At 40.6% G+C, this 14,255-nt stretch overlaps 2 protein-coding genes across 3 annotated transcripts in view; one reads left to right on the top strand and one right to left on the bottom strand.

Annotated features, from left to right (window-relative positions):
* The window catches only part of rtf2 (replication termination factor 2), a 33,563-nt gene that overhangs the window by 10,020 nt on the left and 9,288 nt on the right, over positions 1-14,255 (bottom strand). The gene's annotated exons all lie outside the window — the stretch shown is intronic.
* On the top strand, positions 436-9,998 carry gcnt7 (glucosaminyl (N-acetyl) transferase family member 7). Its single transcript, XM_017480084.3, has 4 exons — positions 436-1,343; positions 8,267-9,249; positions 9,505-9,600; positions 9,727-9,998. The coding sequence occupies exons 2-4, from the start codon at positions 8,307-8,309 to the stop codon at positions 9,996-9,998; spliced, it is 1,311 nt and encodes a 436-aa protein (XP_017335573.1). The 5' UTR covers positions 436-1,343; positions 8,267-8,306.

Here is a 14,255-nt window from a genome sequence, read left to right as displayed (position 1 = left end):
TTATAATAAACGACAGAATTTACACTGCAACCGTGCAAATACAGCATATGACGACAATGAACCGGAATTAAACTAAACCTTTTAAGCAACTCGCACCAGTTTCCCCTGCCCCTTACACACAGTGGAGCATTTTGGATATAAACATAACTTTGTGCTCGTGCAGCACTGTTTGAGCTCCGCAGTGTTTAATATAAAATGCCTCCTGCCTTAGATGACTTTCTTCCTCAGTCACTTGACGATTTCGCCGTCTGATGGGGACTGAGGTCATGTTGGGATTAAAAGGCAACATTGACAAACAGTAAACTGAAGAAAGTTATTGTCGGTGACTCTGAGTGTCGGCTAATGCTAGCGTGCATATGATGTCATGCACCATCGATTAGGAAGCGGCTTATACTTCCGGATAGTAAAAAAAAAAAAACCCTCTAGTGATGTATTTGAGATATTACCATTCTAAAATTCATACATTAGACGTTAGAGTGCATAGTGTAAACGTACAGTACTTCAATTGGGACAAAACTTTAGTATTTACTCTCCGAAGCATGTTTTTGGAACAGAAGTAATGTAGTAATGAGTAAATCTCCCCCGTGCTGCACGCAGACCAACAAATCGATAATGAGATTCATTGACAATGCTTTTCAAAATCGATTATTATCGATTTTAACGATTAGTTGTTGCAGATCTAATGTCTATATATATTTTATATATACTTATACACACACACAAATATACATACATACACACACACACACACACACATACATACATACATACACCCCTTGGAGTATTGAGTTCATTTCATATTTAAACATCACTGGACTTGATCAGGGGCTTTGAATCAAGAAAAATATGCATGGAAGATGGAATGAGGGGAGCAAAATAAATAAATAAATAAAAATAAATACTTTAAAAAAAGGCAAATGAACAGGGAAAAAAACAGAAAGGCAGTTGGAAAAGGTGCTAAAAAAGCTGATAGAAAAACAGGAAAGAAGAAAGCAAGAGAAGGTGAGTGAGTCTTAGGGGAAGAACCATACATGAAGAGAAGGGAGGAAAATTAGAGGAAGCGAGAGAAAGAGGCATCAGCAGGTGCTAGGTATGCTGTGTCTTTACCTCCCTCCCTCACTGTCTCCTCCTCCTCCCTCTAGATGAGCAGTCAATTCTCCAGTCTTAAGAGTGAAGAAAGGACAGTACAGTAAACTGATCATACAGTGGCACACATCACCTAACTCACTGGCACTACAGCAAGCACGACTCTCCTCAACTCTGAGGTCACAGACTTACCGAGATGTCAACATTAATGTTTAAACTTATTTCAATATTTGACTGGAACCTACAACACCTAAAAGGTAAGAGTAGCCTTTGGTGATGTATTAGTGTGTGAGTGTGTGTGTGAGAGAGAGAGTGTGAACGAGCGATATCTATGAAAAAGCCCATTAGATTGCATTTGTGTAAGTGTTTGGTGGGAAAACTATCACAAGTCATGAACACATAAAATATTTTATTTTATTTTATATATAAGTTTTTCTCTATTCCAAAAACATCTTGAATATTGTCGATTTCATGTAGTAGTTCCTATTATAAAATTACAGTAAGCCAATTGAAGAGTATTTCTAGACATTTTTACTCATTTCAAGCTTCAAGCATAATTTTGCTCATTTTAAGCATTTTTCTAGAAAGAAGCAAACTTATCTGAAAATACAATAAAATTTAAAGTGTAAAATGAGTAAGAATGACTAAAAATAGGTTTAAAAACATTTTGTTTACTGTATCTTACAATAAATACTAGTTAGATCTGACTATATTCAAGATATTTTCACTTGTTAAGCTGTCTCCCCCTGCTGCAGTGTGCATAAAATTACTCATTTCCACTGAGGTACATTTAAACTGAAGCACTAAGGCACTCATAAACTGAAAGGATAAACTGAAGCATTCTGTGAGTAATGTAATGGCTGTAGTCCTTTCTCTTACCTCTATTGAAGCAAACATAACTTTAATTGTGTTCAGAAAATATGTGAAATCAAGCTCTGTGAAGCAGAAGTGTGCGCATTCAATGTGCATGCCCACGTTTTACTCTGCCAGCAATATGTAAATTAACAAGTTATCCGTCTCCAACACTGAGCACCTACTTTCAAAAATAATTCTGTAATTTGCCTGAAAATGTGTCACATTCTTTGAAAGGCAGGCAAATGAATGGTATACTGAAGGCAGGCATACTGAGTCTGAAAACTATTACTAGGAAAACCTTTGGCAAAAGTGTCATCTGGCTGCTCAATCAAGATCTGATGATGACAATAATTATAATAATAAAGATAATGATGATAATGGTAATGCTACTGTTGATGATCTAAATAGTAACACACACAAACAAAAAAAATGCACTTTAAACCATTAAGTGAAGGGTTGGGTGAAAACACGGAGTACACATTGAAATCATTCCTTTCTCAAAACAAAGGTACAGCCAAGTGCTTGTGGTTAAATGTTACGTGTTAAATTCCCCAACACGTCTAGTACTTATGCAATCACATTTGGATTAAAAAATAAACTATAGGCTAATGCATATGGAGTTAAATTTGTGCCAAAACTACATAAATAAATATAGAATTTAAATAAACACAATCTGCTTTGCAAAGGAAAACTCAACTGTCAAACAAACAAAGCAATTTTCTCATAAATGAGTCAGCTTAATTTTCTCACAAATGTAGCTAAGCAACTTCCAAACCACCAGATGGCGGTATCGGTCAATTTACACTAGTCACCTGGGAGAAACATTACAACATGCATTCCATTACACCACAATAGAGTTCAGTAAATAGTGTTGTTTTTTTGTTGTTGTTGTTTTTTTTATATCCAGAAATAAGGTCTGTGACTCAAAATTATGCATGAATCCTAAATACAAAATATCACATCTATTTTTTTAAACTGATTTTTATCCAGTAATAACACAAAAGACAAAAGAAAATCATATAACAAGTGGATGCATCATTAGAGAAAAGTAAATTACAGCTGATCCATTACTAATAGTAAAGTCAAGATATTTCCCATACCTTTAGTACAGAGGTTCTCAACAAAGGGGGGTGGTGGGGAGAGATCGGTAGGGGGCGCAAATTGGTTTCAAGAAGAAAAAAAACATACAGGGCACCAGTTACGTCATCATTGTATTTTTATTGCTTTTCAAATAGAATGTGCATGAATGAAAAACCCCATTTTCCCTCTCCCTCTGCATTTTCTTTTTGCTGGGAAGAAGCAGAGCTTAACCTGCCTTTTATCTAGCCGTCAGTACAGACCAGTGTTGCCAACTTAGAACCTTTTCAGACCCCTTCAGTGAATTTTTGGACAAACCTTATCAACTTTCCAAATGTCGCCAGTACTGTCCTGCAAGCATGAGGTCTTGCTTTCCCGCTGCACTCACACCTCTTTCTGAATCTGCTCTGTTCAGTACGTGGCTGAGAGCTGGAGCAGCACATTCCATTGATCTCACGATAGCGGACATAGACATGAATGTAAAAAGAAGGAAGCTCAGGTTTCCCACTGATTGAATTAACAATGTCATGGCTAATGAGATGTGCCCTTCACCCCAATCTGCATAATTCGTATGCGAATGTTTTTAGAATGCAAGACGAATGGAATGCAACATGTTTTACATGTAAAATAGTACACATTATTATAACCTAGTTCTCTTGTTCAAAGTAGTTACAGTGTTCAGAATCATTTTTGATAACTCATGTTCCATACCGGTCCGTTATATAGTTTCATAAAAATCATAAAAAAATTATTTAAAAAAATCATAAACGTTATGGAAAGTAATAAAGTCCATGACCACTCAGCAGCTAACACAGGTGCAGTGTGCTCTGAATTTTAGGGCACCAGTGGCACCTGCTCATCATTGATACATGCCAGTGCAGCCACGCTTTTGTCATATGCCCTCTAACCGTCCCCAGGCCCAGCAGCGATTTCCTGGGTCCGAGGATGTACAGGCGTGTCATCCCCATGGTCACCCTAACCCCCGCCTTGCACAAGGGGGCCCATGTCAGCATCCCCCCACAACCTCAAAAACCTCAAAAAGGCCAATAGAGGTGGATCACCCCCGAGTTCAGAGGAACGGGATCTACTCCACATATTTTCTGGTTCCAAAGCGGGGTGGAGGTTTTCATCTAATTTTAGATTTGAGGAAACTCAAGTTCTTAAAGAAGCTCCCGTTCTGCATGTTGCGTATGACCGATATTCTTCAGTCAGTGATGGAGGGAGATTGGCTCAAGAGTGTCACCCTGATGGATGCATACTTTCATGTTCCTGTTGCTGTTCATCACAGGAAGTTCCCACACATTAGCTTCAGAAACCAGACTTACCAGTTCAGGATCCTAGCCTTTGGTCTTTCTCTAGCCACTCGAGTGTCTACGAGATTATGAAGGCTGCCTGGTCACCCCTGTGGTGCCAGGGGTTGCGGATTCTACCATACCTAGACAATCGGTTGTTTTGTGCTCAGACAAGGGACCAGGCTATGCACGATACCCAGCAGCTACTAGGCCATGATGCCAAGTTGGGTCTCTTGATGAATAGGGCAAAGAGCTCAGTGTCTCCCACGTAATCCATCACATTCATTGAGGTGAGGATTGCTTCACCCACAATGCGAGCCTCTCTGTCTCAGACAACAGACATCTTAAACATTCGTGCCCAGTTTTGTCTGGGGGTGTCTCTCCAGTATAGGATGTTATTGAGGCTGATCGGAATGCTGATGTTGGCCACCTCTGTAATTCCTCTGGGACTGCTTCACTTGCGGCCCCTGCAGGTGTGGGGCAACAACCTTCTGCTGGACCCAGTCCGTCATCGGTGGATCATAGTGACTCGCAGTTGTGTGCGTGCCCTCCAACGGTGGACTTCACCGGCCTTTTTGATAGCTTGCCTTAGATGTACGGTCTCCGTGGTTTTGAGTTTTCTACAAGGTCTTTTGGATAGTGGTAGCGCAGCCTCCACCTTGAAGTTTTATGTGGCCGCTATCTCTGCACACCATTCGCCTGTGGACAGCTTGTCTTTGGGCTCCCAGAACCTGGTTTGCAGTCTCTTAAAGGGTACGAGGCACTTCAATCCAGTTCATTCAAAACTCCTGGTTTTGGAGTCCCTTTGCCTATCCCCCTTTGAACTATTGGAGGGGGCAGGTCTTAGATGGAAGTCATTGAAGGTGGCTTTTCTTCTGGCTGTAGCATCTACAAAAAGGGTCGGTGGGCTTCATGCTCTGTCTGTGAGTCAGTCATGCATGAGATGGAAATCAGAGGGTACCGGAGTTGCCCTCTTGCCCAATCCAGCTTTCCTTCCTGAAGTGCTCCTAAACCAGTTCATTAATTAGTCCATCAATCTGTGTTCGTGCCAGCAGCTGGGCCTTCCTGTTCTCTGCTCCTGTGCCCCGAATGGGCCTTCAGCAGTGTTCTCTGCTCCTGTGCCCCATACGGGACTTGAGGTGCTAGAGGCTACGGTGCAGTTAAGACAGTTGGAACAATTGTTTGTCTGTTATGGTGGTGTTAAGAAGGGTGCCCCTCTGTCTAAACAGAGGTTGTCACAGTTAGTAGCTGAGGTTATTGCCTTAGTGTACAAGCAGGCCTGGCAACCCAGCCCATCACTTGCCATTCCACCAGGGCTGATTCATCATCATGGGCTGTCTTAAGAGGTGTAACGTTTGTGCTGCGGCGACAGGCTTCTCGAGAGTCTATAATGTCAACATTGCTTTATCCCAGGATATGAGCTCGGCTGTGCTCAGGAGGAATGAAACAGAACGCTAGTTATGAATGTAACCATGGTTCTCTGAATTTCGGATGACCGCCAGAGTTCCCGGTCACTCGGAGTGTGTGAGAAGATGCTCCGAAGTGGCGTGCTGAGCTGCAGTGGCTTACATCACCTCTGCCCAGCTCACATCACCACATGACTTCATTAGTATTTATTTTCTTGACCTATCTGGCTGGCAGTGCAATCATCCATTATTGTTGCACCATCTCTGGCGGTCATCCGGAATGCAGAGAACCAACACTGAGCACCTACTTTCAAAAATAATTCTGTAATTTGCCTGAAGATAATGGGAAAGATGCGTCACATTCTTTGAAAGGCAGGCAAATGAATGTTAAATGGGAATGCAGGAATCTGAAAACTGTTAATAAACCTTGGGCAAAAGTGTCATCTGGCTGCTCAGTCAAGATCTGATGATGATTATTATAATTAAGATAATAATGATAACGGTAATGCTACTGTTGATGATCTAAATAGTAAACATTTTTTTTTAAAAATGCACTTTGAACCATGAAGTGATGGGTTGGGTGAAAAAAGGGAGTACACATTCAATTAATTCCTTTCTCAAAACAAAGGAACCACTAAGTGCTTGTGATTAAACATATGTGTGCTGTGTTAGACTTGACATTTTATAGTAGGCCATAAGTCAAAAGTGTCAAAGAAAACACTTAATTATGAATAAAAAAAATTTACATCAAAACAGCCTCCGGTGCTATTTGGTCCCATTTTTGTTTTGTAGCCCGATGTTTTACAGCACACAGTACATTACAATACAAGTCTGTTTTTTGTTTTTGCACATTGTGTTTTATCTGTGTATTTTTTGTTGTATTTTCTTGGTATTTTCTTATCGTGTAAAGTTAAAAATAAAGTTTATTATTATTACTACTACTACATGGGCATCAGAGCAATCGGTGTTTATGTTTACCACTGACAGACAATGCTAAAATACAGAAATCATACAACACCCTGCATGCTGATCTGCATGATGAGAAGCTAAGCGATCTCAGCTTGCTGCGGAGACCAGGCCTCCAGTCCTCGACGTTGCCTGATGCCGGGGAGGGGATGTCACAAGTGGTGTGCGAGGAAGCATGGCAATAGGGTGGGAGTCCATGCTAGGCTAAAAACAAACCCGAGCCGGCCTGCTCTCCCATGTTTGCTCTCTGGACAATAAACTGGACTACATCCAACTCCAGCAGGCAACAGGGCATGAGTTTAGAGACTGCGTTGTCTTTGTCTTCATGGAGATGTGGCTCAGCAATCAAGTTCTGGACGCCGCCATTCAGCTAGACAGGTTCGCTGTGTTATGTGCCGATAGAAATGCAGCTCTGTGCAGTAAGGCTTACGGTAGTGTCTTATATGTTTACATCAGCATGGAATGGTGCAAGAACTCTATGCTAGTTTCTGGTTACTGCTCATTGCTAGTGGAGTTTGTGACTGTTAGATGTAGACCATTTTATTTACCACAGGAATTCTCCACTGTCCTTATACTCGGGAGTACACATTCCCCCCAGTGCTAATGCAGAGAAGGCGCTCTGTGAACTTTATGGGGCTGTTACTGAACTGCAGAACGCACACCCCGATGGACTGCATCATCGCTGGAGATTTCAATCAAGTGAAATCTCAAATCAGTGCTCCCTAAATTCCATCAACATGTGGACTTTGCAACGAGAGGGGAGAACACGCTGGATCGTTTTTACACAAACATCCGCGGCGCATACCAGGCAGAGCCCTGCCCCCACCTCAGCTACTCAGACCACATCTCTATTATGTTAATCCCGGCATACAGTGCATACATGGCATCAGTGACCAGCCTCACCAGCAAGTGCATTGATGATGTCACCGTCCCCAAGACAATCACTACACGCTCCAACCAGAAGCCGTGGATGACTGCGAAGGTGCGTGCACTGCTGAGGACCTAAGACTCCACCTTCAAGGCGGCCACAAGAACAGCGAGGGCCAAAATGTCCTGGATCAACAGACAGGCAAAGCACACACACGCCCAGAAAATACACAGTGACTTCACGGATAGTGGTGACAAGCAATGCATGTGCCAGGGCATTCAGGCCAGCCATCAGAAGCTACAAGACAACATCACCAGCCTATGACAGTGATGGCTCCCTACCAAATGCACTACACAACTTCTACGCTCGGTTTGAGGTGCAGAATGATGTGGCGATGAGGAAGAACACCCCCCTCCCACAGCGGATGGGATATATGTATATATATATATGTGAATATATATGTGTATACAAATAAATACATTGTGACAAATATATGGTGACAAGTTTGCATCCCTGATATTTTCAGCGTATAGCAAAAGCAAAAGAATTTGCCTTATTGTTACAATACTTTCAAAGGGGACTGTTTTATAGCAATGGTGCAAGAATTTTGTTTTCTGGCAGAAGCAAACCCAGTAATATTTATATAGTAGTTCTAGTTAATTTAGCAATGAGGCTGTGTACCTATCAATTAACTTACTAATTTTATCACCCTTCAGGTTGGTCTTATATGGTGTCTGGTCTGCATGGTGTTGAATTATGCCCAACTACGTGTATGCCAAGTGGAGTTTTCTTCTAAGCCTTGCTATCAGCAGCATTATTCTCTCAGTCATTTATATTCAGGGCAAGTTTGGTTATTTTCCAAGGGCACTGCAGCATGTCTTGCCCTGCCGTCCATTCCCCGAAAACTGTAGACATTTGCCACCCACCTCCTCTTACACAAGATGGGAAGGAACAGAATGCCAGAATCTGACCTTTACCAATCCACTCGACTGCTCCCGTATACAATCTGAGCTTCACTTTATTATGGAGACCCTGAGCAAAGAAGAGGAGGACTACCCTCTGGCCTTCATCATCACTATGCACAAAGACCTGGAGATGTTTGTGCGTGTGCTCAGAGCCATCTATGCACCACAAAACATCTACTGCATTCACGTAGATGCCAAAGCTCCAGAAGACTACAAAATGAGAGTTGAGAAATTGGCAGAGTGTTTTCCCAATGTCTTTCTAAGCTCAGTTAGCGAGAAAGTAACCTATGCAGGTTTTTCTCGTCTGAAGGCTGACATTAACTGCATGGAGGACCTGGTGAGGTCTCCAGTAAATTGGCAAAAGGTGATCAATCTATGTGGCCAGGATTTCCCTGTTCAGAGCAACCTGGAGCTGGTCCGATATATGCAAGATGCAAATTGGAGAGATTATAATATGGCTCCAGGAATCAAACAGCCAAAATACATACGACACAGGACTGAAATTCAACACAAGGAAGTCACAGGTCGCTATGTGGCCTCCCTGGGTAAAGAGCACAAGAAGATTTCCCCTCCACACAACCTGACAATCTACTTTGGAACAGCCTACTACAGTCTACAAAGAGCATTCGTGGAATATGTGCTTACCAGCCCAGTGGCCAAAGACCTGTTGGAATGGTCCAAGGATACCTACAGCCCAGATGAGCATTACTGGGTAACCCTTAACCACATGGAAGGTAAGCACAAACTACTTATGAAATATGATTCACAGACATTCAAATAATCATGTGAGGGCCCATCCAAAAAAATAAATAAATAAATAAATAAATAAAAAATCACTGCTGGTGAAAGTGTGAAAAGCCAAACATCTAGCATCTTAACCAATGAAAATGGGATGCATGCATGTATAAAATCTCAGTGTTAATTGATTTACAATCAATTAAAATATATTAATATGTGAAGTATATTCACACTGTTCCACATTTCCACAGATGCCCCTGGCAGTAATGTAAATGCTGGCTGGGAGGGTAACATTCGGGCCATTAAATGGAGAGACCAAGAAGGAATAGCACATCAAGGCTGTAATGGTATGACAGCTAGAAAACTTGGCTGAAACTCTGTCTAATCTAAAGGAACTCTGTGTAACTATTGTATATGTGTAATTTCTACCAACAATTTATATCTTCTCAAAAACACTATATTTGTTCCAACAGGAAGTTACATCAGGGATATCTGCATCTACAATATTGAGGATTTACCCTGGATAATTGAGAGGAACAGCATGTTTGCTAACAAGTTTGAGAGCACTAGCTATCCTGAAGCTCTGGACTGCCTGGAACAGTGGCACAGGTACAAAGTCCTACAGCAAGCAACGGTGCCCATTCAGTTATCATGGAAACTTGCAACAGAAGTCAATATTAGTAGTGCCACAGTGGAAGGTGGAATAAAAAAAAAAAACAACAACCAAGAGATAATGTCACAGTAAAGACTGCCAATAAATTCTTACACTAAATTATTATCTACACAGTTCAGCATAAAATATTTAATCTATGTATAAAATTCGTAGAAATGTTATTTAGAACTGTTTTATGTTTATTCTATTGTGGCATCATTAAATTGTTTAGGAACTTCAGAAGGAGTATTAAATAATTCTGACAACTGAATATTTACTGCTCAGGGTTATGCAAGTGTTACTTATAAACTGTGAATTTGCCATATATCACAACAGAAACTATAGAGATAAGCAGAAGCAGAGCTGGAGTTAATATTTTGCCTTTCATAAATGCTTTGCTTTGGATATTGTAAAAAGTATTATTCCTGTTTCTTGACCAGACCTGGCATTGGCCTTTTGTTTACAATGAACATAATTCAAATTACCAGTTAAGCTGATGGTTATGTTCAACTATATATTTTCTACTATGTAAGGTCTGAAAACTACAGGTTTTCTGGATCTGAATCATGTTTGTCTTTTGTGTGCATCTCAACCAAAAATAAGCTGTAGTATTTTAAAGTTTCCCCAAAAGTTAAAAAGAGAAAATAGCATTCACAGATTTCCTTCCAATTCCACAATCAGTATATTTACATGGACAACAATATCTGATATTAACCCGATTAAGATGATACTCTGATTAAGAAACTAGCATGTGAACAACGATTATTGATTAACTTAATCCAGCTAAAGTCATACTTGAAGTAAACACAAATCGAATTAAGACATGTGGAGTATTCCTATTTTAGTCGCATTATAGACATGTACACACCTTAATCATGCTATTAACGTCGTGTGGGAGTTTTCGCCACATTTTGCGACAGGACACGCACACACACGGCAGCGCTCAAACATTTGACGGCAAACAAGAGAGCACGGCTGGGTCCCAAACTGCGTACTTACCTACTATATAGTAGCTGAAAAACATGTATGTATGTGGTTTCGGATGCAGCCCATGGCTTCAAGCAGTTGTCTATTTGCATGTACAGCATGATGAATAATTAACTGCACTTGAAGCTTTCATAAAATTTTTAATTAAACACCCAAAACTGTATATGGTACCATAACGAAGACAAACCGTATGGTTGATATGAGAAATTCTGGAGGGAACGTCGGACGGCTTGGCATGGGAACGTATTGCTGTCCATGTAAATGTAGTCAGTGACTGATGACGAAATTTGCATCGCGCATACTGTATGCTGTTCCTAGCTTACGCATAAAAAGTGATCATCTTTATCAACCTGGAGCGACCATAAAAAGAAGCCCAGCTTCACATAGAGCCACTGATAGTGGGCAAGTCAGCCAACATTAGGCTGAAGAACACAAAAAGAGATGCTAATAAAATACACACTAGAAGTGTCAGCAAGGAACCGAATACATGTAACGGCGTTATGTAATCAGGATACAAAAAAACTGGTGTAATCAGTCACAGTTCAGTCAAAAAACTGATTACAGATTACAGGTACATTTCGTAAAAAATAAATAAATAAAAAAATTTAAAATGGAATACTATCAGGATTCATTTTTTTTCCCATTTAAACCCAAAGAACTAAAATTTTTTGACATAACACAATACAGACAGCTGCATGCTTATAGTTCTGGTTCTCTCTTGCCGGTTGTGACGCACTTGAGCAACTTCCAGGTGCATGTGCAAATAAATTTAGTGCAACGTTAATTTGGTAGAAATTAACACAAATTGTTCTCTGAAATGCTTTTGTTAGGGTGACCATACATCCTATTTTATCCCGAACATGTCATTTTTTTCGGACCTTTAAAATGCGTCTGGCCAGGATGTCTACATTTGAGAAAATGTCTGGGATACAGCTTTAGTCTCATTATGACACGCTTATGGTCTAATACTGCATCATGTGTGCACATATTTGCATTGCTTTAACCCCTCTCTGTAATCCCACCCTCTTGCACAGCAATTGGTCGATTATAAAAGGCTTGCAGCAACTACTGACCAAATTCCTGCCCCTCAACCATTAGCCTACTCTCAGCAAATGCACAAAGCTGAAGCACTGTTGTTTACAGCATCAAACAGCTGCTTGACAATAGCAGCTAATGACAGCTGTCCTGAGTTTAAACAATGCCCATATAAGGTCATTTTTCATTTCAACTTATCACATTGCTTCGTATTACATAGCCATTCAAATGTGTAAATGATGGCAGAAGCTACGGTCAAGGAATCTAATATTTTATTCCACGGACTTTTAAAAGGATGTGAGAATGTATGTATGTATGTATGTATGTGTATATATATATATATATATATATATATATATATATATATATATATATATATATATACAGTGAGGGAAAAAAGTATTTGATCCCCTGCTGATTTTGTACGTTTGCCCACTGACAAAGAAATGATCAGTCTATAATTTTAATGGTAGATTTATTTGAACAGTGAGAGACAGAATAACAACAACAAAAAAATCCAGAAAAACGCATGTCAAAAATTTTATAAATTAATTTGCATTTTAATGAGGGAAATAAGTATTTGACCCCCTCTCAATCAGAAAGATTTCTGGCTCCCAGGTGTCTTTTATATAGGTAACGAGCTGAGATTAGGAGCACACTCTTAAAGGGAGTGCTCCTAATCTCAGCTTGTTACCTGTATAAAAGACACCTGTCCACAGAAACAATCAATCAATCAGATTCCAAACTCTCCAAGACCAAAGAGCTCTCCAAGGATGTCAGGGACAAGACTGTAGACCTACACAAGTCTGGAATGGGCTACAAGTCCATTGCCAAGCAGCTTGGTGAGAAGGGGACAACAGTTGGTGCGATTATTCGCAAATGGAAGAAGCACAAAAGAACTGTCGATCTCCCTCGGCCTGGGGCTCCATACATGATCTCACCTCGTGGAGTTGCAATGATCATGAGAACAGTGAGGAATCAGCCCAGAACTACACGGGAGGATCTTGTCAATGATCTCAAGGCAGCTGGGACCATAGTCACCAAGAAAACAATTGGTAACACACTACGCCGTGAAGGACTGAAATCCTGCAGCGCGCGCAAGGTCCGCTGCTCAAGAAAGCACATATACATGCCCGTCTGAAGTTTGCCAATGAACATCTGAATGATTCGGAGGACAACTGGGTGAAAGTGTTGAGGTCAGATGAGACCAAAATGGAGTTCTTTGGCATCAACTCAACTCGCCGTGTTTGGAGGAGGAGGAATGCTGCCTATGACCCCAAGAACACCATCCCCACCGTCAAACATGGAGGTGGAAACATTATGCTTTGGGGGTTTTTTTCTGCTAAGGGGACAGGACAACTTCACCCCATCAAAGGGACGATGGACGGGGCCATGTACCGTCAAATCTTGGGTGAAAACCTCCTTCCCTCATACAGGGCATTGAAAATGGGTCGTGGATGGGTATTCCAGCATGACAATGACCCAAAACACACGGCCAAGGCAACAAAGGAGTGGCTCAAGAAGAAGCACATTAAGGTCCTGGAGTGACCTAGGCAGTCTCCAGACCTTAATCCCATAGAAAATCTGTGGAGGGAGCTGAAGGTTCGAGTTGCCAAACGTCAGCCTCAAAACCTTAATGATTGGGAGAAGATCTGCAAAGAGGAGTGGGACAAAATCCCTCCTGAGATGTGTGCAAACCTGGTGGCCAACTACAAGAAACGTCTGACCTCTGTGATTGCCAACAAGGGTTTTTAAACCAAGTACTAAGTCATGTTTTGCAGAGGGGTCAAATACTTATTTCCCTCATTAAAATGCAAATCAATTTATAACATTTTTGACACGTTTTTCTGGATTTTTTTGTTGTTATTCTGTCTCTCACTGTTCAAATACAACTACCATTAAAATTATAGACTGATCATTTCTTTGTCAGCGGGCAAACGTACAAAATCAGCAGGGGATCAAATACTTTTTCCCCTCACTGTATATATATATATATATATATATATATATATATATATATATATATATATATATATATATAGAGAGAGAGAGAGAGAGAGAGAGAGAGAGAGAGAGAGAGAAGGAGAGAGATAAAATGCTAATAGTGCAAATAATTTGTCTTTTTCAGTGTATTAAAGTCTGCATTCATAGTAACACTTGAACGCTATTAAGACACACACACAAACCCTAACCCCCTCCACCTGGTCATTTTGTTAACTGTAACAACCTGTACAGGTTTTTTTTTTTAATTACAGTGTTGAACAATAGTAGCAGCAGATAATTATCACCTCTGACACATTCTCTCACTTCATATGACATGAGTCATAT

The sequence above is a fragment of the Ictalurus punctatus genome, chromosome 11 (assembly GCF_001660625.3).
Source record: "Ictalurus punctatus breed USDA103 chromosome 11, Coco_2.0, whole genome shotgun sequence".
Lineage (NCBI taxonomy): Eukaryota > Metazoa > Chordata > Actinopteri > Siluriformes > Ictaluridae > Ictalurus > Ictalurus punctatus.
Note: the sequence above shows the minus strand (reverse complement) of the source record. Positions and strands in the feature narration are given on the sequence as shown.

Bases quoted from the DNA above. Each gene is read 5' to 3' on its own strand.
- gcnt7 (XM_017480084.3), top strand. From the start codon at position 8,307: ATGCCCAACTACGTGTATGCCAAGTGGAGTTTTCTTCTAAGCCTTGCT. The intron at 9,250-9,504 runs GTAAGCACAAAC...ACATTTCCACAG, and splicing joins AACCCTTAACCACATGGAAG to ATGCCCCTGGCAGTAATGTA. The intron at 9,601-9,726 runs GTATGACAGCTA...TTGTTCCAACAG, and splicing joins AGCACATCAAGGCTGTAATG to GAAGTTACATCAGGGATATC.